Source organism: Sciurus carolinensis, chromosome 7 (assembly GCF_902686445.1).
Source record: "Sciurus carolinensis chromosome 7, mSciCar1.2, whole genome shotgun sequence".
NCBI lineage: Eukaryota > Metazoa > Chordata > Mammalia > Rodentia > Sciuridae > Sciurus > Sciurus carolinensis.
The window spans coordinates 129891017-129915521 of NC_062219.1; the positions used below are offsets into that span (position 1 = coordinate 129891017).

A 24505-nucleotide genomic window follows, 5' to 3' on the forward strand; every position below is an offset into this window, starting at 1 on the left:
ACAATTAGATTCATAATAAGTTGCTAGCAGTTGATCTTCAAAGTCAAGAGGAACTAAGAAAGAAAGGATGAGTGGGATAAATGTGCATACTCACATACAGAGATAAAGATATGTATATATACCTATTTATATTCATATTCATAAATATGTGTCTCAAGATGTATCAAATGATAAGGTGCAATAATATATTAACATATGACTCTAATGTTCTCAGTGTTGTAATATTCCTTCAGCTATTCTGTTTGAACAACTGCACAGTTTTTGACAATGAAACCATCTCTGATCCCAATAGTGGACCTGAGATGAGGAAACATGAGAACCAGCATGGCTGCTGGAAGTCCTTGTTATTCTCCATGGCCACTGGCCTCACCACCCCTGCCCAACCTCTTGGCTCAGACTGGTGCACCCCCACCTCCCATCTGGAGAAAACGTGCTCTTCTTCAAGGTCAGCGCTCTTTCCCCAGGTGCAGGATTCACTGGACTTCCTCGGACTGGGCCATGTGTGTTGGCTCTGCACACTGCATTGATTCTGGTGAGACAAATGGAGGTGAAATGGCTCTGCCTCCCTCTTCCTGAGTCAACCTCTCCTGGAGGGACTGTATTGAGGTGTTAGCAAGGCTTCTGGAGAGAAATAGAATCCCTGGTGTAATACAAAGCCGATCCCCCGCCCTTTCAGGTGCAACCATTTTCCCCGCCTCCCAACCACTTGTCAGTCTGTGATAAAGTTGCTCCGCCCACTTCTTATGTTGCAGGAATTTCCTGCCTATGCTACAGCCATTTCCTGCTTCCCACATTACATCCTAGCTTGTCAGTCTGAACATGCTAGCTAGCTATTGGTTCATCAGTCAGCTTGCAAGTATTCTCCTCCACTATTGTATCCAGCCCGTGAGATTCCAATATCTGGGAGAAGCATCCATGCCATCTTTCTCTTTTCCCTTCTTTTCAACCCCAGAACTGATGCGCTAGTCATCTGCATAATAAAGCCTCTTGCATGAGGCCCTGTGTCCATCGTGGATTTTCTGGGAGCTATTGTTGAGCCTCGACTGAGACCGGTGTAAAGAGCGCCAGTTCCGACGGAAGGGCTGGAGCTACCACAGGTCCTGAGTTGAGCTGCATTTTTCCTTACACCTGGCTGCCCAGCCCACGTGGGGTGGGAGCAGGAGGCAAGGTTTCTGCAGCACCAGGTGGACCTTAAGCTTCCTCTATTCAGACCCCGTGAGCTTCCAGTGCCTGTCCTGACCTGATTCCCAGGTGTGAGACCCTGGCTGGGTGAGGGCCTCATCCGCTACTCTGGCCTCAGTGGTGAGTTACCGACCTCCCCTGCAGTGCACAGGTGCCAGGGCCCTCAGGAGCTCCTCAACAGGCCTCCTAGCACAGGTGTGGTGGCCAAGTCCCTGGGGCACAGCCTCCTGCTGGGCTGTGGCTCATCCCTGGGGAGACAGGTCTGCACAGCTACCCAGCACCTGCTTGAGCCACCATGTGCTGCAGGTGCGGTAACCTCTGACACAGATCAGCGGCAGCACCTCGTGGGTGAGAATCCTACCCTCCTGGCTGCTGTTTGGAGATTCCAGAAGATCTCTGTCCCAAGTCCCTGAGCACTCCTTCAACATCCTTTACCTCTTCCCACCACTCACGGTGGCCCTTATTTACCTTTTTTGTTTGTTTGTTTGTTTGTTTTTTTCTTTTTCTTCTTTTTCTTGTAAGTAAGAGTGTGCTTGCATTTATGGTATTTATTTTCAAATGTCACAAAATTTCCTGGATATTCCTCAGATTTACCTCATGTAGCTATTGTTCTTTTGATATGTAGCACACTCCTAAAGGAGGATTTGGTTTCAACAAGTTCATAGCATTTAAGTAGCTTTTGTCACATAGAACATCAGTTTAATAAGGTTCTAAGAGAAGAGTGGTGGAAAAATACACAGAGATTGGACCAGCGAGGAGAGTGGAGGGGAGGGAAGGAGGGGCAGGGAAGGGAGGAGAGCATGTCATTACTAATTCTTGAGGGATCCAGATTCTCCAGTGCAAATGGACAAGGTGGTTTCTCAATTAATTTAGTATTTCTTATTTACATGTGTACTGGTATTTGACACCTCTGTCCAATTAGGAGGGTAATTGGAATTTTTATACCTCCAAAATTTAAATTTTTCTCCTATTTACATTGGTTCTATTACAAAGTTCAGATTAATAGCTAAATATATGTTCCAAATTCTTTTCAAAGAACAAACATTTTTATATAGTTTTGGCCATTTGCAGGTCTTCTTTGAGAAAATATCTACTCTGGTACTTTGCCCATTTTTAAATGGAATTACCTGCTTTATTTGCAGTTGACTTCCTTACACAGCTCAGAAGCTAGCCAAGGGTTGCACGTCTTCTCTCCCACTCTGTCTTTTCATAATTTTGGTTGTTTCTCTTGATGTGAAGAAACGTTTTCATGTGCTGTAGTCCCAATTTTAATTTGTTTTTTTGTGGCCTATGCTTTTGGTTCCATTTCTATAAATCATTGCCAAGACCTTTCCCCTTGTTTTGAATAGAGCTGAGTGCCTTATATTTAAGACAGATAAGTTTCAACTCTGTCCTTTGGCATGTGGCTGCCTAGTTTCCCCAACACTGTTTATTAAAGAGGGAGGAAGAAGAGGCAAGATTCCGTGGAGCTCACAGTGAATTCCCTGGAAGAGAAAGCCAACACAGATGACCACTCTGAGCCCAGAGCCCAGTGAATGATGAGCACCCCAGGACTTCTCCCATGACCTTCGGAACATTCTTTGGAGAAAGAGCCATTTCTTGAACCTTCCTCTGCTTCACACTGACCTGAAAACCAGCTGTCTGTGTCCTATCAACATTCTTCTCCATTAACCTGCAGGTTCTCCTGCTGTGTGAGCTGCTGCTCAGACTGGTTGTGGACCACAGGGCCCCTCAGGAGCAGAAGCAGCTCTGCAGACTGCTGACCAGTGCTGCAGGTGAGCTGCCCACCTACAGTGCACCTGCTCTCCCTGAACACCTCCCCAGCTGGGACCCCACTCCAGGCAGCCTGTGTGCACCTGAGGTCTGGGAGACTTCAGAAGGAGTCTGGACTGAGGGTGAGGCAGTGCTGTGCTCTGTACACAGGAGGGCAGGGGAAATTGAAGGTGGAGACTGGAAAGCTCTCTGGGCCACATCCCCATGGTCCTGATTCTGTGGATGGGACAGGAACCACAGCTCCCACGTGGAGGAGGTTGAAATAGCTCCATAGACTCAAAGGCTCTTGTCCTTTCTTCAACAACCATGGCTTTTTAAATTCACTTATGTGTGAGACCACACAGTGTTTGTGGTTCTCTGTCTGACTTATTTCACTTAACGTAATGTCCTCCATGTCTGTGCACATCGCACACAATGTACTCACCATGAGAAATGGTGAGGTAGACCTGGGTGTGGCTCAGTGTTCGACCTGCTTATCTAGATGTGAGCCCTGAGTTCCATCCCTGGGACCACAACAAACAAGAACAACAAACAAAAAGAGCAACAAAATTTAAAGTGGTGCAAATGCTAATTACTCTCTGTCACTATCAATGTGTGCATGGATCATACCTCACAAATGTACAAATCTTGTGTGTCAAACAAAACATTTAAAATAAAAATAAATTAAGAAATCATGATTAGATGTGATTTCTGCAGGTATACCTGGAGGGTGGAGGTGGTGGTGTGGTGGCTTCCTTTCACTTTGGTCCTCTCGCTCTTCTGACCTCTCACTCTCCTGGAGCTTCGGTTCTGTGTCAAGCTCTTCTTTCAGGTCCCAGCAGGACCAGGGAAGCTGTGCCACCCTTCATGGCCCAGGCTTCCGGAACATGGCTGTGTGCCTTTGTTGTTCATGATGGAAAACGTGAAGCACACATTCAGAGAAGCAGAGTGCACTACCTGGACCACGATCCAACACTCAGCTTCAGCTGTCACCTGCTGACCCCCTGTCAGGTGTCCCCTCTCCTTCCTCTCCTGCCACACAAGAATGTTTTAAACAGATTCCATTCATCATTTTATTCCACTATTAAATACCTCAAGATACATTGCAATAAGTAATACTAAAGATAACAACTGTGCCTATACTGCCCCACAAGGATACCAATTCTATACTAACAGACACCCAGCATTTCTCCATTAGTACTCACTCAAATTTTTTTGATTATCTTATTACTAATTACTTAAAGTTTGTTTGAAATGAGACCTCAATAAAATACAATGCTGTGTTCTTTGCAAACATTTCCTAGATGTCTTGTGATCTATGAAATTCTCACTTCCCTTTTTAAAATTCTTGTGCTATTTAAATTCTTAAGAAATTGGAACACTTCTCCAATTGAACTTTCTACATTTAAATTTTTGTCATGTCCATGTGGTTGTTAAACATGCTCTTATCCATCATATTTCCTGTAATTTCACTAGATTTATAGGCTTAGGCTTCAGCCAGGTCCAGACATGAAGGAGGCAAATTTCCATTAAGAGTTTATGAAATAAGTCATCAAATTATGATCAACAGGATTGTGGTAGATCAGGATGCTATAGGGGGACATGAAATCTTGGAATAGATTTCAAAGCAAGATAGAATTTAGAGCAAAGCTGTGTATGCTACAGAAATAATTCAGAAAGAGTTCATAGCATGCTTGCTATTTCAGGTGGAGATGTGTGTGAGAGTGGATTCTTAAAGGCATAGGGTTCAACTGCTGGGCTATGAAGTTGGGTGAGCCCTTTAGCATCTCCTAGAGGGAATCATCCAGGCCTGAGGAAACCTGGAATGGATTGATGGCTTAGCACGTCAAGTCTTCTCCCTCAAATTAGTGGGGTCCTGAGGACATGCCTTTCACCACAGCCATGACAACTGTGTGAAGAGAGTCCATGTCCTAGAGGGACCCTGTGGTGCATCTCCCCACTTTACAGGAACAGAATTCTTCAACACAGCAGGGACCTATTGACCTCCACCTGCCAGGCAACTCACCTTGGACTCACCCTGTGTTGTACAGATGGCCAGTGCTGAGAACAACCTGACCCACAGATGTGTTTGGCCTTACAACTCTATCATGGTGTCTGATGTCTGCAGAACTCCAGTATATGGAGCTCTTACATTCTTAGTTCAGAACCAAACCACACAGGTATCAGGTAGAACACATGTTGTAGCAATCACATTTCTGATGACCTCATTTTGAAAAATAGTTGATGGTGTTTCATTTATTATGTAGGACTACAAAAAAATTCTTAGCTGCCATGGAGACAGGATTAGCCCTTGTTGTTTGAACTCATCATTCTTTTGTAAATTCCATAATCACTTTCTATGAAAGGACACTCATGTGTATTTTCAAATAACAAAAAATTACTCTTTTGGCTAGTATGTAAGTGGTGTTCCTGAAGTAAACAACAGTGGAATGCAGGTTTTTCCTGCTATAATTCTCAAAAAGCAAGTATATTTTTGGATTGGGTCCAAGAAATGGAATTCTTGGACGAAAGGGCCAGCACTATCAATTTAATATAAGGTACTTAATGGTTATCCTGCTCCCTACTGTAGCAGTGCTGGTGAAAGGCAGGTCTCACAAAGGCCAGGATCAGAGTCACCAGCTGAGGGGCACCTTAGAGCAGAGACTTCTGAATCGCTACAGGTTTCTGTGACTTCAGGGTCACCTCTAGGCTGCAGGACACCAGAATTTTTATTGAAATTAAATCCAGAATATCAAAGCAACTTTGCCTTAATTCTGTTTAAAACACAGTATAACAGAATTTAGAGTTCTTTCAAAATTACTTAAAGGATCAATGAAATAGGTATTTTCTCCATATCTTTCTCTCTCACTGAGCAAACGAACAAGTAGCAAAGTGTCCATCTCTGTGAATCTGCAAAAATGGGCTCACAATTGCATAACCAATGGTGAGAAATTCATGAAGACCTAATGCAATGGAATCTGTCCCTAATGAGAAAGTTAAATATAAAGAAGTAAAACAATCTGTCCAATAGAAGAAGAGAAAACAGAGTATCAGAAGGAGAACACTTTGAGCAGCCTTCATCTCAGGGGGAGTTCTGTAGAGAAGCTTGGAGGTCTGCAGGTAGAGGACATGCTGTTGGTGCTTGTGGAGGAGGAAGACCATGTAGCCACTGGCCCAGTCCATGACACCCTGGAGCACAGCATCACGAAGAACCATGAGAACAATAAAAATCCATCTGATTATCTTGTTTTCTGATTCAAAATAACAGTAATTATTGTTTTTACTGATATTTGATGTGTTCAGTCTGCTGATATGTTTGATATAAAATGGTAAGTTCATGCTTATCAAGGAATTGAGAATCCAGAAGAAGAACAACAAGGGAAGGATGTGCCATGCAGACCTGGACTGCAGCCTCCCCCACCTGGAGGTTCTGGGACTGATGGTGATGGCCTGAACCACTGTGAGGAGACTGATGGTGCTGATGGTCAGGCCACGGGCCACCCTATTGAGGTAAATCAAAATCTTACAGCCTGCCATATCCATGAGGTTTATTAACACAAAAATGGATATTGTCCTTGTGATTCCTTTTGTCACAAGTGTTATTGTATTTGTAAAAGTCAAATGGATGAGAATAAGCTGCACAGATTTCATAGTGCTTCTAAACAAGCACATATAGTTCACAAGGACAAAGATGTTCCCCACAATGCCAAGTCCTGTTGCAAACATGACGATTGTTCCCTTGGTAAGATTCAAAACCATTGCTTACTTCATAGGCAGAAAAACTTGGATGCAGCAACACCTTTCTGAAGGAAACAAGAGTGATGATGATATGTATCTGCAAAAGTGTTTTGTATCAGCAATTTTATAGAGTGTAGGAATAATCAGGGTTTATGTAATGGTGCTGATATTTTTCCCAAGACATATTACTTTTCTTGTGTCACTCTTTGTACATCATTCTATGTAGTTTCAGATGACATCTTGAAGACTAAAACTCAAACATCTAAACTTTCAACCCAGAATGTTTTCAAAATTTTATATTAACAAACCAATCTAGTCATTAAATTCATAATATCCTTCCTGTGTTCAACCTGTGTGCAAATGCACAAAACCCCAATTCCTCAAGCAAGAATTTCTCTCTCTTTTATTTCATTTTACCATATTCTCAGTTATTTAATCCCAAGAGTCAGGAGCTGATGTTTGGTCTGACTACCTTCCCCAAACCTTATACACAGGTACTTTTAGAATGATGTTGCTTCAATGTCTTTAACATCTTGTAATTTCTGCTAGTTACAAAATCCATACCGTCTTTCATTTTGTTTTATATTCCTTTCTAACTCTCATTTTTGTTCATCTAAGAAACTCCGATTAGATTCCTCAGAAAGCTTGGAATGGAACCACCATTCGACCCAGCTATCCCACTCCTTGGCCTATACCCAAAGGACTTAAAATCAGCATACTACAGTGATACAGCCACATCAATGTTCATAGCTGCTCAATTCACAATAGCCAGATTGTGGAACCAACCTAGATGTCCTTCAATTGATGAATGGATAAAGAAACTGTGGTATATATATACAGTGGAATATTACTCCGCCATATAGAATGATAAAATTATGGCATTTGCAGGCAAATGGATGGAACTGGAGAATATCATGCTAAGTGATATAAGCCAGTCTCAAAAATCCAAAGGACAAATGATCTCGCTGATAAGGGGATGATGACACATAATGGGGGGTGGGAGGTGTTAGTGTTAGGGTTAGGGTTATGTTTAGGTTTAGGGTTAAGGAGGGTGGTAAGAATGGAGGAAAGAAGGACTGTATAGAGGGAAAAGAGGGGTGGGAGGGGTGGGAGGGGTGGGGGGAAGGGAAAAAATAACAGAATGAATCAAGCTATGTATGTAAATTTATGTAAATTTATGATTACACAAATGGTATGACTTTACTCCATGTACAAACAGAGAAACAACATGTATCCCATTTGTTTACAATAAAAAGAAAAGGTGGAGGGGACCTGGAGATGTAGCTCAGTGGTAAAGCACTTCTGGGTTCAAATCCCAGGACCAAAAGAAAAGGGGGGTGTCACTTATCATTAAAAAAATAAGAAACTCCTACTATACTTTTACATTTGCAAGTTTCTATCTTTGATGACAATACCTTTATATTTCTAAACTTTTGAACACTAAGATGACTTTATGATTTCACTCCTTACAAATAATCTGTTGTATTTTTGATTACAAAAATTTGATTTATTTCAATAGAAAATCAAGCTGTATAACCTTGCAGATAGAATACCAGCAGTTAGCGATGATCAAGCAAAGGCTTCCAGGAACCAGTCTTTTCTCAGAAAATCATATAACCAGGAGATGCAGCAAAGGAGGGTCCCTAGAAGAAATGAGAAATGCTCCTCTTTGAGGGTGTTTTTCAGTGGTTTTAGGTAGGCGTGTAATGCCCCATCTGGACCCACACCTAACAGGTTAGACCAGTGAGCACGTCCATCCTATGCCCAGTTCTTTCAAAAAACTCAAGAAAAATTTACTGCTCCCCTGCTGCCTAGTACTGGGCTAAGTTAAAAGCATGAAGCCTCGAACTACAGTAACAGACTGAAAAATCAGCAGGAATTCTCACAAGAGGAACTGATTTGAAACGAGTGTTGTTTTTCATTGAACCTGCAACAAGAGGCATGTAGTGAAGCTGACTTGCACACACAGAGTTCACTACAGCAGCAGAAGGGACACTTCCAAACAGGCAATGACGTGCACTTCAGACCACACCAATGTAATGCAGGAGCTAAAATGGTGTCTGGAGAAACTGGTGTCCAAACTTATGTGAAAACTGAGGAGCTGACAGAATCATAAAGCTGGGTAAATGGAGGCTGAGGAAGTCTGAGTTTTCCCAGATGCCCGACAGCACTTCTGTCTTTCTGTCTTCAGGACCCACTGCAGAGCTCTCGATGAATCCACACCCTGTACACAGGGATAAAGAAGCTCCTGCACATCTACAGGGACCTCAGCTGTAAACGGCCCCTTCTTCTTCCTGGCCCAGGTGCATATCTTCAGATACATGAGGAGTGGATAGAACTGAGGCTCAGACCCCTCAGCAACCCCCTTGCTCAGTCAGACAGAGGAAGATCTGTGCTGCTGAGGGACTGTCACATGTGCCTGTGAGCAAACCAGAACCTCAGGTCAAAGCAGACCCACTCACCTTGATAGGCTGTGCTGCAGACAAGCTCTGCGCTGGTCCTTCTGACAAGGGGCAGCTTCCCAGGTCCCACTTGTACCCTCTGGCTTTGTGGAGCTCTTGCCTCCCATGAGCCACCACCAGGACTCCAGTTGTCACAGTTGACACCTGTCAGGGAGAAGCAAAGCCCTGTAGAACCTCAGTCCCTGAAGGACCACTTTCCTCTCCCTCCACAATTACTGCATTTCTTGGTCTCAGAGGTGACCTCAGTCTTAATTAAGAGTTGATTGTTTTAGTAGAATGGTGTGCAGTGACTAGTCAACAACTAGCCCATTCATTTGTACCTAGTGCTTCAATATCTCTCGCCTTCTCCAATGTTTTCCAAAGCTCCATGCTGTGAACCAGATGGGACCAGATTCTGAGGAATGGAATGAGTCACTTCCCTTCTTCCTCAGTCCTTCTTTACACTCAGAAAAATAATAGATGACCAGCCCTTGGAACTCTGCTTTCTGAGAATACCAAGCATGGATGTGGACAGGACAGACACCCTGCTCAACCAGTGTGCGTCAGCAGCTCAAGGTCTTTGCCACAGTTGTTGCTTTAATATTTGTACATTAAGTTATAAATGTTACTGGAAAACTAGATGGGATCCCAAACCCTGATCAAACCCACCCTGTCTTAGGAATCCTCAGGGCTCTTGTATGAGTCCTCCTATCCAGTGTTCATTCTACCCTCAAGGGGCATGTGCTAGCCCCTGGTGCAGAGGGATGGAAATGAATGTGGCCATAGGGCTGGGGTGAGAGTGGAATGTGGGGGTTTTCCACATTCCATGTGGATGAGGGGGAGAGTTTCTGTCAGAGGACCATGGTGACAGTGATGAATTAAGAACTAATAAACTTATCTAATCAATAAACACCGAACCAATACTCTTCAAATGGAAAGTGTGTGACAGATTGCTTAATGCCACATCTGGCCTCCAAAAAGGTGGAGAAGCCCCACCTTCACCTTTCTTGTAGTCCCACAGGTAAAGGTGCTGGGACTGGGAGGGGCTGCTTCTGTGAGGATCAGGATGGGGTGGAGCTGGGGGAGCCATTTGCTTAGGGAACTAGCATGTCCCCTGATGCTAACCATTCGCACAGGGGCCACCTACTCTGGGGCAATCTGGAGCAGTCTCTCATGGTTGCCAGCTCCTGGGAGTCAGGCCTCTGTGTCCCGTGGATCAGCCAAGCCTGATTCTGCTAGACAAGGAAGGCTCCCCACAGGGGAGGGCAGCATTGTCCCTTCAGAACTGAGAGCAGCCTGGACTGGCCTGGGAGGTGGGCTCCTGGTCCCTGGGCTTCCTCTGTCCTGTGTGAATGTGTCCTCACTACCTAGAGGCACCCCAGGCACATGACAGAGGCCAAAGTCCTGTACCACAAATGGAAGAGCCACCTGAGTCATCTCCCTAGTTGTGAGAGAAAACCCAGGTGGGTAGGGGCTTCAGGCACTCAGGATCTTGTGATGGGTTTAAGGCTAAACACAAAGTGAAATAAAACAATAATTAATTGTCCCTGGCTGTTATGGTTTGGATATGAGTGTCCCTCAAAAGCTCAGGTGTGAGACAATGCATGAAGGTTCAGAGGACGGATGATGGTGTTCTAAGAGTCTGAACCCAATGAGTGATTTAACCCCTGATAGGGATGAACAGTGGTAACTGAGGTGGTGGGTGTGGCTGGAGGAGGTGGGAATCAGGGCGTGGCTTTGGGTATATATTTTGTATCTGGAGAGTGGAGTTCTTCTGCTTCCTGATGATGTGAGCTGCTTCCCTCTGCCACACTCTTCTGCCATGAGGTTCTGCATCACCTCGAGCCCCGAGGAATGGAGACATCTTTCTATGCATTAAGACCTCTGAAACTGTGAGCCCTCAAATAAACTCTTCCTCCTCCATGGTTGTGCTGGTCAGGTCATTTGGTCACAGCATGAAAAAGCTGACTCAAACACTGGTGCAGTAAGTAGCATTTTTGTTGGCCACTTTTTGATTTTGTTTAGAAATGTAAATATTGCATTTTTACACCCTAGAGAGGTACATGAATCCTTGTAAAAGCTGTGTCCTGCTCTCACCAGTTTTTAGACCCAGAACTGTGTTCCCTGGGGTCCCTTTAGATGTAGAATCATGAAGATTAGAGACTGCCAGCTAGTTTGTGCAGCAGGAAAGGAGTTTAACTGGGGATTTGATCCACGTTACAAATCATCTGTTGTTAAAAAGACGTGATGACCAAATGAAACAAATGCCGGTGATCTTCATTAATTTCAGAATGAGCATGTTACAATGGTTGCAGTCGAGTCTTCTACTAGAGGAAGGGCTGTCCTTTTACTTGGGAAAGTGTAGGTGGAGGTTTGCACCTGCTCAGAGAGAAATCCAGGCATAAGTCAGAGAGATGGGGAGGGTCAGGGAAAGGTGACTCCTGTGTCCTGTTTTGCCTGCTGCCTGGCATCCTGGGTTGGTGAGAAGTGCCCCAGTGTGAGAGAGTCAACATCATCCTGTGTGCCAGGGGCTCTTTGTACTGCATTTTAGACAAGAGACCCCAAGGCACCAGGATAGCACAGATGGCCACAGAAGAAAGGGGGGCTTGGACGCCAACAGGTCAGCATGATCCTCTGGGCTCTGTGACTGGATGTGGGAGGGTCTGCATCATCCCCTGGGCTCTGCTGTCCTCATGTGACTGGTCGTGAATGGATCTGCTTCATCCCCTGGGCTCTGCAGTCCTGGACTGGGGCTGGGGCAGGTCTGCATCATCCCGTGTCCTCTGCAGTCCTTCTGTGACTGGACCTGGATGGGTCAGCATCATCCCCTGGCCTTGGCCATTCTCCTGATTGGATGTGAGCAGGTCTGAATTATTCCCTTAATTTTGTAGTTCTCCTATGATTGGATGTGGGATGGTCTACAACATTCACTGGGCTCTGCAGTCCTCTTTTGACCAGAGTGGGGTGGGTCTGCATCATCCTCTGGGTTAGGTGGTCCCTCTGTGACTGGACATGGGCAAGTTTGCATGATACCCTGGGCTCTGCAGTTTTAATGTGACTGGATGTGGGCAGGTCTATACCATCCCCTGGGCTCTATGGTCCTCATGTGACTGTTTCTTGGATGGTCTGTACCTTTCCCTGGGCTCTGCAGTCCTCCTGTGAGTGGACATTGTCAGGTCTGCATCATCCCCTGGACTCTGCTCTCCTCCTGTTACTGGGCTGCACTCTGTGTCGCTCACTACCTCTGCTCACACTGGTTTATTTGAGGATGCCGTCCATTTCTTTTATTAAATGGCTCTGAAATTCTTCATTATTCAGACCTATTTCCATAGAGAATTCTCCAGAGAGTGTTGAACAGTCTTTTCAGCTTTCTGAGCAATAGATGATGGCTGCTCTCCCAATTTTACTAGAATCTCTTCACAATTTTATTAAACCACTATGTTCAGAAATATCATAGAATCGATATGGTCATCATTCATGTCATGGAAAAAGCAATACTGGCAGAAAGTAAGTACGTTTACTTAGTAATTTCACTTTAGAGGGATTTCTTCTATCTTCACATTTTGGCGCACTGAATGTGGAGACAGAGTAGAGTTATTCTGGATATTCCTTTGGCTTTGTTTCTGTGCAGGTGTCACATGTCGTGATATCATGGTTTCCAGTTTAGCTAAGGTGCCGACTTTCCATCCTTCCTCCGTCAGTGAGCCAGGTGACCATGCTTATGACATCCGCTGCAGACAGCAGTGTGTCAGTGAGCATGGAGCAGGTACCTCAGGCATGCGCAGGTTTTGCCTGTTTGTTTCTCTAAAGAGGTGCATGTCAACATCCCCTCGTACGTGGAGACATCACTGAACCTGCATCGCAGGCTGTTCTAGTCACAGGCATTCTATATCTTATTTCTCACACATGTTGGTCTGATGATATTTCATAAATCATGTAAATATTCACTTTCTTATGAGGAAACATTGTGCTAAGACATTTATTTCCATATTTGGTTTGTGAACAGGATTGCTTTCTCTATACACGTCATTATTGCTGCAGGAGAATACACAGGTCTTATTCTATTTCACTCTTTGGGTTTTTACTTTTCACTTTTTATTTGATCTCTGTAGGTGCACACAGGAGTGGATGTGTTTGGTCATGTGGTACCACATGGAGTCTAGCTCACGCTGACTAGGATCCCGGTCTTGCAGTGGGACCTGCTGTGGAGCCTCACTTGGCATGTGCTCATGTATGAACAGCGTGCAAGACTGTTCTGCCAGGCCTAAGCACAGAATCCTTCAAGGACGGGTCATCTAAGGAAATCTCCTCAGGCAGCCCAGCCTTCCTCCAGGAGCACTTGTCCCGGGATCCCTCAGAGATCAGCACACCAACTATTTAGATTCTCTTACTATTTCTCCTTTGAAAAACAGCAATGATGGCTAAGGCCACTTAGACCAGCTTCCTCCTCTGGATGTCCTCACTTTAGGAATAGATGCTGACCTCTCCATGATCCTTGAGAGAGAGGATTGGAAGGGCCAGTCTCAGCTAGGTGTGATGGTGCATGACTCTAATCCCAGTGGCTCAGGAGACTCAGGCAGGAGGGTTGCAAGTTCAGGACCAACCTCAGCAACTTAGTGAGACCCTAAGAAACTCAGTGAGACTCTGTCTCAGAATAAAGAGAAAAAAGTGCTTGGATGTGGCTCAGTGGTTAGGCACCCCTGGGTTCAATCTCCAGTAACTCACTTCTTTTCCTTTTATCCATTTCTTTATTTAATTCACACATACAATGAACATATTTATGGGATGCAAAGTGATGTTTCTGTACAAGTATACACTGTATAATGTTCAAATCAGGGCATACATGTATAGCTCTTCAAATGCTTATGTGTCTTTCACTTGATCGTTAGTCTTTTGTTTGTTTGTTGCAGTGTTTGCAATAGAACCCAGGGTCTTTCACATGGTACATAAGCCCTCTACCAGCGAGCTACACCCATACACCATGATGTTGAATTTTATTATTTATATGATTTTATATATATAAATTATTAAACTTCTGTGAGGTGTATTCATTGCAATTATTTTAAGCCATTCTGTGCATTGTTTATGCACCCTGCCGATTGTTTCTTTTGCTTTTCAGAAGTGTTTTTGTTTAATGTAAATCTGTTCCTTTTTGCTTGCATTTCCTGTTCTCTTGGTGTCCTCTTGAAAGATTCCTGACCATTCCAGTGTCCTAGGTCTTTCTCCTCAGGTTTAGGACTAGCCACAGCTCTCTGGTCTTCTGTTTAAGTCTTTAGTCTATTTTGAATTGATTTTAAGTTATAAGAGTCTAGTTCTTTCTTCTCCAGGTGAATGTGCACTGTGGCCAGCGACATTTCATTGAGGAGGCTGTTTCCTTCCTGCCTCTTCTCAGCAGCTTTGTTGAAGATCAGCTGGCTGCAGATCTGTGCATCTGCTTTCAGGCTCCCTACTGGGTCCATCAGTGTACGCGTCTTTTTCATTCTAACACCACGCTGCTCTGATCACTGCAGCCTGACAGTGAACTTGGAGTTCTGTAACAGTGAGGATTCATCCTGCTTTGCTCTCTTTGCTCAGGGAACTTTTGTCTACAGTTTTAATTCTTTGTGGAATTTCCATGCAGTTTTCCATAATGGCCATGGGAATTGATATTCCCATTAACAAAAATACACAAAGGGTCACTTTTTCATATACCACATCATTTATTTTCTCCACACCCACCTCACTAACAGTTTTATGTCCTATTAGACAAGAGTCAACCTCTCAGGCATGAGGAGGTGTCTTTTGGGGGTTTTCATTTGCATTTCCCAGATGGACACCTGCTCACATATCTGCTGGACATTTTAAGTCCTTGTAAAAATACCAGCTCAGGTTCTTTGACCTTTCCTTACTAGGCTACCTGTAATTTTAGTTTTTAAGGCTGCATGAGTTTCTTATATTTTGGATATTAAACATTTAGCAGGTGTATGGAGAAACCAGTGAAGGAGACCAGTCAGGACTTCCAAGTTCAATGAGATCCAGGGAGACCAGTCAGGGTTTCGAAGATCACTATTTCAAGGTGTGTTTCCCAGCTCCCTCTCTCTTGGATATGGAAAAATTTTAATCATGTGCCTCTTTCTTTTCAATTATTTCTTCTGATGATTCCACATGGTTTTTAAATTTCCCCAACTCAGTTCCAGCACTTCAGTGGGAAGCAGAATCTCACTGCTTTAGGGGGTAAATCTGCCATACAAATTTAATTTTTCCAAGAATGACAAATACTCTCCATGTTCATTTCCTCAATGTTTAATGCTCACTCATTTGTTCTTCATAAAGAAAATTCTTTTGTTTTTGTATAAAAACTTAGGTGCTAGAGATTGAAACTAAGGGCAAATTCTCATTGTGCTACAGCCCCACCTGTTTTGTTCTTTATTTTGGGAACTGGTCTCATAAATGGTTCAGGCTATACTTGAACTTCTTTTCTTCCTGCTCACCCTCCTAAGAAGTTGGGGGTACCTGTGTGTCCACTGTGCCTGCCATGACTCAGCCTTTAAGTGTGACTTCCATCTGACGTCCATCTGACACCCAGGGTTTCCACTCCTGCCCTTTGTGGCCATGTCCAAGGACTTACTCAGGATTGACTCTCTTCATCCTGCTCTCTATGCCACTGTTAGGAGATGGCTGTGGATGGAAAGTACACTCCTTGTCTTCCAGCAAGGCACACTTATATGAAGAAGATAAGCTCCTGATCACAACACAGTGTGACATAATAGCATTAATGACTTGCTACCATCTGTGTGGACATGTTGCCATGAAGCCACAAAGAAGAGGCCTTCACCATGGTCTCCTAGAACAGTAAGATCCCAAAATGAATCAGAACCACAGGAGAATTCAAGAAGAAGAGCACTTGACAATGAAGCACAAGACTCTGCCTCAATTCATTTTTTGTTCTTTCATTATTATTTTTATTTGATTCATTGCACATACTTCAAATAGAGCAGTAATCTCCAGAATTTTCAGAGAACTCAAATATTTTTACAGCAAGAATACAAATAACCCAATCAATAAATGGGCTAAGGAAATGAGCTGACACTTCACAGAAGATTTCAAAGCAATCAACAGATACATGAAAAAAAATTCAACATCTCTAGTAATAAGGGAATTGCAAATTAAAACTACCCTAAGATTGCATCTCACTCCAATTATAAAGGCTATTATCAAGAATATAAACAACAATAGGTGTTGGCAACGATGTGGGAAAAAGGTACACTCATACATTGCTGGTGGGTTGCAAAATAGTGCAGCCACTCTGGAAACCCATATGGAGATTACTCAGAAAACATGGAATGGAACCACCATTTGACCCAGCTATCCCACTCCTTGGCCTATACCCAAAGGACTTAAAATCAGCATACTACAGAGATACAGCCACATCAATGCTCATAGCTGCTCAATTCACAATAGATAGATTGTGGAACCAACCTAGATGCCCTTCAATAGATGAATGGATAAAGAAACTGTGGTATATGTACACATTGGAATATTATTCAGTCATAAAAGAGAATAAAATTATGACATTCATGGGCAAATAGATAGAGTTGGAGAATATCATTATAAGTGAAATATGCATCAATTCCTATGTTTTGAAGTATGGAGAGGTGAAATAGGTAAAGTAAAATCACAAGTGTTTCAAAGGCTTAATCAGATATCACACTAGCTCAACTGTATGTTCTACACACAATATTTCTTGTGGTTGAAATTTAAGAATAATACAAAACAATATTTTCACTTAATTAAGAATCAGGATGTGCTGTGGAGTGCTGAAGTCCGGACAATAGCACCAGGCAGTGAAGAGGTTTTAACAAGCAGCATCTTCAAACAATCATGAACTGTGATCAACCTTAACTTCTTATATATCTGTTAAAAATGCATTTAAATAATTAGTAGGTCAGAAAATGCACACAGAAATATGTGCATGCTCACTACTATGCCTCCATTTACTGGTTTATAGTCTTTGAAGCTTTTATATTCTTCAGGAAGTTTGTAAAGTAGACAGATGCAATTACATATATTATTATATTCAATTTTAATATTATTGCTCTGCAAAGATTTTTTCATTAGTCATGTTAGACATCATTGCACATCAACACAGTGGGGAAGCTGTTTTTTCACACGTTCAATAAAGAGCATCAAATTATATGTATTGTTATATTCTATTTTAAATTCTATTATACTGCATCGCTTCATGCACCTTGGATATAAATATGTATGAACGTGCTTTCAACTTGTTCATTCTTTCACAACTTTAACAAATCACCTTGGGTGCATGAATAGCTATGAATAAGTAAAATGGTCCTTTTACTGGATATTGACATTGGTTTTTAAAATAACACAGGAAAGTGCAATAATTTCATAGCTTATGTCTTATGTGAGCAAGTACAACTATAAGTCCACATCCCAGAAGGAAATTCTTGGGTTAACTGGTGAATATATAAGTAATATATATCCCTTGATATAATCCTCCAAATTGTATTTCGTCTCACCAGGAGATGTGGTGGTAGTGAATGAGTTGTCTCACATCAGCCGCTATGGAAGGATGGCACAGAGGACAAGAGGGGACATCTGGGTCCTCTAGCTCCCTGGGAACCTTGTGACAGATGAAGACATTCACCAGCTTTGTGGTGTGAGGGTGCACCACTCTGAGATTCAGCTACCTTTACTTGATTTTGCATCACACACACCAAGAGCCTAACAAGGATTCAAACACACTTACTGAAAGGATCAGTAAATCTAACATTTTCTCAGTGTCTCTCTTATGAAGATGCCTGCATTCAGCCAGAAGTCCACCTCTGTGAACTAGCACAAATGAACTGACGATTCCAGAACCAAGAGACAGAAATTCTTGAACATATTCTGTTATGGAATCCTTGTGTAAGGAGAAGTTCAGGTGTAAAGCCATAAAACCATCTGTCCAATAAAAGGAAAGAAAACATAGCAATAACAGAAGAGCACTTTGAGAGGCTTTCCTTCAGGCAGAGTTCTGTAGAGGAGCTTGGAGGTCTGCAGGTAGAGGACATGCTGGTGGTGCTTGTGGAGGAGGAACACCATGTAGCCACTGGCCCAGCCCATGACACCCTGGAACACAGCATCTAAAAGGATCATGAGAGCAAGAAAAATCCATCTGATTATCCAGTTGTCTGACTGAAAATAAAAGTAGTTGTCCCTTCTAATAATTTGTGATGTGTTCATGTGATGTGTTTAGTTGATATTTTTTTATGTAAAATGGTAAGTTCAGATTTCTCAAGGCATTGAGTATCCAGAAGAAGAGCAACAAGAGAAGGATGTTCCATGCAGACCTGGGCTGCAGCCTCCTCCACCTGGAGGCTCTGGGACTGATGGTGATGTCCTGAACCACTGTGAGGAGACTGGTGTTGCTGATATACAGGCCCTGGGCCACCCTCTCGAGGTAACCAAGAATCTTACAGCCTATGTCATACAGAAAATTCATCAAAGCAAAATCTGCTATTGTCCTTGGCATTTCCCTGGAAAAACATGTTATCATGTTTGTAAAAGCCAGAATGGATGAGAATAATGTGTATGCATTTCTTCTCACTGCTTAAAAAATGCATATACAATGCAGAAGAACAAAGGTGTTCCCCACAATGCAAAGCCCTGTGAGAAAGACAGTAATTGTCTTCATTGACAAGGTTCAAAATCATTTTATTCTTTGTAGGCAGAAAAACTTGGATGCTGCAAACAACTTTTTGAAGGAAGCATCAGCAATATTTCTATGTATCTTCAAAAGTATTCACATCAAAAATTTTAAAAGTGAAAAAGCACTCAGTACATAGGTAAATGTGCTGGGATTTCTTTCGTTGTTGTTGCAGTAGATATCATTCTATGTGGCACTCTTAGTGGGTCATTCTAAATAGCCTCAGATGCCATCTAGACAACTAACCTCCAAAATTCTGAACTGTCAATTCAATTCTTAGAAGTCCACATTAGCAAAACCAATATACATGTTCAAATCTTTACTATCTCTCCTGTTTTCAATCCACGTATGACTGCACTAAAATTCTACCAACCAGAATTTCTCAATTTTTAAAAATTTTAGTCTAACATATTCTCAATTATTCTATTCCTAAATACACAAGGGCTCATGTTTGATCTGACTGCCTCCCACACACTCCATATAAAAACTTACAAAACTCTCGTGTTTCAAAGTCTTTTACGTCTTGAAAATTCATCTAATTTCAAAATACATATTACATTTTATTTTGTTGAATATTCTTTCTGTCTCCCATTTTGGTGAAAGTAAAAATTCAATTTTGCTTTTATGATTTCAAGTTTTATGTCTTTGATGACAGACAGTTTAAAATTCTGTACTTCTACACATCAAAACGACTTTGTAGTCTTTCTGTTTACAACATTCAGCATTTTTGGTAGTCCTCAATCAAGACAGACTGAATGACATTTCCTTGTGGTATTCCAAAAGTTAAAGTTGAATCAATCAAAGGCCTGTAGGAACCAGGCTTCATCCTGAGAAGGAACTGTAATCCACAGGATGCAGCCAAGGAGGGTGCCCTAAAGGAGCCATGGAGACTGCCAGTGAGAGTTCTCAGGAGGGTGCCATAGAGGAAACATGGAGGATAGCTGTGAGAGTCCTCAGGAGGGTGCCATAGAGGAAACATGGAAGATATCTGTGAGAATCCAGAGGAGAGTGCCCTAGTTGAACAATAGAAGATACCTGTGAGAATTCTCAGGAGAGTGCCCTAGAAAAATGGAAGATGCTGGTGAGAGGCCTCAGGTGTGTGCCCTAGAGCATCAATGGAAGATACCTGTAAGAATCTTCAGGAGAATTCCCTAGAGTAACCATGGAGTATATCTGTAGGAGTCCTCAGGGGAGTGGCCCTAGAGGAACCACGAAGGACACATGTGAGTGTCTTCAGGAAGGTGCCCTAGAGGAACTATGGAGGATACGTGTGAGAGTCTTCAGGAGGGTGCCCTAGAGCAACCATAAAGGATACTTGTGAGAATCCTCAGGGAGAGTGCTCCAAAGCAAACATGGAGGACACCTGTGAGAGACATCAAGGGAGTGCCTAAAGGAACCATGGAGGATAATTCTGAAGGTCCTCAGGAGGGAGCCCTAGAGGATCCATGGAGGATGCCTATGAGGGTCTTTAGGATGGTGCCCAGAGGAACCATGGAGTACACATGTGAGAGTCTTTAGGAGGGTGCTGTAGTGGAACCATGGAGGATAACTGTGAGAGTCCTCAGGAGGGTGCCCCAGAGAAACCATGGAGATTGACTGTGAAAGTCTTCAGGGTGCTGCCATAGAGGAACCAAGAAGGATGCCTGTGAGTGTCCTCAGGAGTGTTCCCTCAAGGAACAATGGAGGATACATATGAGAGTCCTCAGTGGAGTGCCCAAGAGGAACCATGGAGACTGCCTGTTAGAGTCTTCAGGAGGGTTCCCTATAGCAACCATGGAGGATACATGATGGTGTCCTCAGGTAATTGCCCTAGAGGAACCATGGAGGATACGTGTAAGAGTCCTCAGTGCAGTGCCCTACAGTCAACCATGGGGGATACCTGTATAAGTCCTCAGGAGGGTGCCATAGAGGATCCATGGAAGATACTTGTGAGAGTCCTCAGGGTAGGGCCCTAGAGGAACCATGGAGGATAACTGTGAGAGTCCTCAGGAGGGTGCCCTAGAGGAACCACGGAGGACACGTTTGAGTGTCCTCAGGGGAGGGGCCTAGAGGAAACATGCAGGACAATTGTGAGAGTCTTCAGGTGGGTGCCCAGAGGAACCATGAAAGAAACCTGTGAGAGTCTTCAGGACTGTGCCATAGAAGAACAATGGAATGATACCTGTAAGACACCTTTGAATGATGCCCTGGAGGAACCATGGAGGAATCTGTGAGATTCTTCAGGAGGGTTACATACAGGAACTATTGAGAATGCTTGTGAGAGTCCTCAGGAGGGTGCCCTAGAGAAACCATGGAGGATACCTGAGAGTCCTCTGAGGAGTGCCCTAAAGGAAACATGGAAACTGGCTGTGAGAGTCCTCAGGAGGGTGCCCTAGAGGAACCATGGACGATACCTGTGAGACTCCTTAGAAGGGTGCCCTAGAGTGACCATGTAGACTGCGTATAAGTGTCTTCAGAAGGGTGCCCTAAAGGAACCATGGAGGATACCCATGAAATTCTTCAGGAGGGTGCCCTAGAGGAACCATGATACTGCCTGTGAGAGTCCTCAGGCGGGTGCCCTAGTGATACCATGGAGGATACCTTTCAGAGTCCTCAGAAGGGTGTTCTGGAGCGGCCATGGTGACTGTGTGTGGGAGTCTTCAGAAAGTTTCCCTAGATGAACCATGGAGTCTGCTTGTGAGAGTCGTCACAGGGGTGCACTAGAGGAACCATGGAGGATGCCTGTAAAAATCCTAAGGAGGGTAGCCTCGAGGAAACTTGGAGGATGCCTGTGAGAGACTTCAGGGGAGTGCTAAAGAAGAACCATAGAGGATACATGTGAGAGTCTTCAGGGGGTGCCTTAGAGAATCCACAGAGGATCCCTGTGAGAGTTCTCAGGAGAGTGCCCTAGAGGAAAAGTGAAGGATGTCTGTGAGAGTTGTCAGGCAGGTACTCTAGAGGAACCATAAAAGATTCCTGTGATGTTCTTATGAGGGTGCCCTAGAGAAACCAAGGATACTGCCTGTGAGAGACTCAGGGGGGTGCCCTAGAGGAACCATTGATAATATGAGTGAGAGCCCTCAGGAGGGTGCACTAGGTGAACCATGGAGGATATCTGTGAGAGTCTTCAGGGGAGTGCCATAGAGGAACCATTGAGAATATGTGTGCAAGTCCAAAGGAGGGTGCCGTCCAGGAACCATGGAGACTGCTGGTTAGAGTCTTCAAGAGGGTGCCCTACAGTAACCATGGAGGATATCTGTGAAATTCACCAGGACAGTACTCTAGAAGAACCATTGAGCATGAAGGTGAGAGTCCTCAGGAGGGTGCCCTAGAGGAACCATGGAGGTTATCTAGGGTAGTCTTCAGGTGGGTGCCCTGTAGGAACCATGGAGAATGCCTGTGAGATTACTCAGGAGTGTGCCTTAGAGGAACCATGGAGGATGCCTATGAAATTCTTCAGGAAGGTGCCCTGCAGGAACCATGGAGATTGCCTCTGAGAGTCCTCAGGGGATTGCCATAGAGAGACCTTGTAAAATTCCTGTAAGAGTCCTCATGAGGGTGTTCTAGAGGAACCATGGATGATGCCTGTGAGAGTCCTCTGGTGTGTGCCCTAGAAAAATGAAGGAGGATACATGTGAGAGTCCACAGGTGGTTGCCCTAGAGGAGCCAGGGAGGATACCTGTGAAAATACTCAGAGGATTGCGCTAAAGGAACCATGGAGGATACCTGTGAGACTCCAGAGGAGAGTGCCCTTGAGGAAACATGGAGGATACATGTGAGAGTGCTCAGGATGGTGTGCTAGAGGAAGCATTGAGGATACCTGTGAGATTCCTCAGGAGGGTGCCCTAGATGAACCATGGAAAATTCCTGTGTGAGTCCTCAGAAGGGTGCCCAAGAGGAAGCATGGAATTTGAATGTGAGAGTCTTCAGGAGATTGTCCTATGGAACCATGGAGGATATCTGTGAGAGTCCTCAGGGGAGTGGTCTAGAGAGGAACCATGGATGATACCTTTGGAAATCCACAGGAGGTTGCCTGAGAGGAACCATAGAGGATGACTGTGAGAGTCTTCATGTGGGTGACCAGAGGAACCATGAAGGAAACCTGTGAGAATCTTCAGGAGTGTGCCCTAGAGGAACCATGGAGGATACCTGTGAGTGTCATCAGGGGAGTGCCCTAAAAGAACCATGGAAGATACATGTGAGAGTCTTCAGGAGGATGCCCTGGATGAACAATGTTGGTTACCTGTGAGATTCTTCAGGAGGGCACCCTAGAGGAACCACTGAGACTGCCTGTGAGATTCTTCAGGAGGGTGCCCTAGAGGAACCATTGAGACTGCCTGTGAGATTCTTCAGGAGAGTGCCATAGAGGAACCATGGAGGATACCTACGGTAGTCTTCAGATGCGTACACTGTAGAAACCATGGAGGATACCTGTGAGAGTCTTCAGGAGGGTGCCCTAGAGGAACTATTGAGACTGCCTGTGAGAGTACTCAGGAGTGTGCTTGGAAGAACCATGGATGATACCTATGAAAGGCTTCAGGAAGGTGACCTAATGGAACTAAGGAGACTGCCTCTGAGAATCTTCAGGGGTGTGCCCTAGAGGATCCATGGAGGATGCCTGCCAGAGTCCTCAGGAGGTTGCCCTAGAGGAATCATGGATGATTCCTGTGATAGTGTTCCAGTTGGTTCCCTAGAGGAACCCTGGAGGATACGTGTGAGAGTCCTCAGAGTAGTGCCCTAGAGGAACCATGGAGGATATCAGTGAGAGTCTTCTGGAGGGTGCACTAGAGGAATCATTGATGATACCAGTGAAAGTCCTCAGGAGGGTGCCCTAGATAAAAGAAGGAGGATATCTGTGAGAGTCTTCAGGAAAGTGCCATAGAGGAACCATTGAGAATAACTGTGTGAGTCCTAAGTAGGGTGCCCTACAGAAACCATGGAGACTGCCACTTAGAGTCTTCAGGAGGGTGCTCTAGAGGAACCATGGATGGTACCTGTGAGTGTCCACAGGGGAGTGCCATAGAGGAACCATGGAGGATACCAGTGAGAGTCCTCAGTAGGGTGCCCTAGATGAACCAAGGAGGGTATCTGAGTCTTCAGGAAAGTGCCATAGAGGAACCATTGAGAATACCTGTGTGAGTTGTAAGGAGGGTGCCCTACAGAAACCATGGAGACTGTTGGTTAGAGTCTTCAGGAGGGTGCACTAGAGGAACCATTGAGGATACCTGTGAAATTCATCATGAGGGTGCCCTAGAAGGACCATTGAACCTGACTGTGAGAGTCCTCGGGAGGATGTCCTAGAGGAACCATTGAGGATATCTTTTAGTGTCCTTAGTAGGGTGCCCTAGATAAACCATTGAGTATATCTGTGAGAGTCTTCAGGGGAATCCCGTAGAGGGACCATTGAGGATACCTGTGTGAATCCTAAGAAGGATGCCCTAGAGTAACCATGGAGATTGCCTGTGAGAGTCATCAGGAGGGTGTCCTATAGGAACCATGGAGATTGCCTGTGAGAGTGATCAGGGGGGTGTCCTATAGCAACCATAATGATACCTGTGAGAGTCCTCAGGGAAGTTCTCAGAGGAACCATGGAGTTATCTGGAGAGTCCTCGGGTGTGTGCCATAGAAGAACTATGGATGATACAGGTGAGATTCTTCAGGAGGGTGTCCTAGAGAGACCATGGGTACTGCCTTTCAAGTTCTCAGGAGGATGCCCTAGAGGAAA

General features: G+C 44.2%; 1 protein-coding gene and 1 pseudogene across 1 annotated transcript; both read right to left on the reverse strand.

Annotated features, from left to right (window-relative positions):
* Nucleotides 1-5799: 5799 nt before the first annotated feature.
* On the reverse strand, nt 5800-6693 carry LOC124989416 (vomeronasal type-1 receptor 4-like). The gene has a single exon (XM_047559270.1). It carries the CDS (start codon nt 6691-6693, stop codon nt 5800-5802), a length of 894 nt encoding a protein of 297 aa, XP_047415226.1.
* Nucleotides 6694-8782: 2089 nt separating this feature from the next.
* LOC124989417 (vomeronasal type-1 receptor 4-like) lies at nt 8783-21419 on the reverse strand (annotated as a pseudogene).
* Nucleotides 21420-24505: the final 3086 nt, after the last annotated feature.

Bases quoted from the DNA above. Each gene is read 5' to 3' on its own strand.
- LOC124989416 (XM_047559270.1), bottom strand. From the start codon at position 6,693: ATGGTTTTGAATCTTACCAAGGGAACAATCGTCATGTTTGCAACAGGA.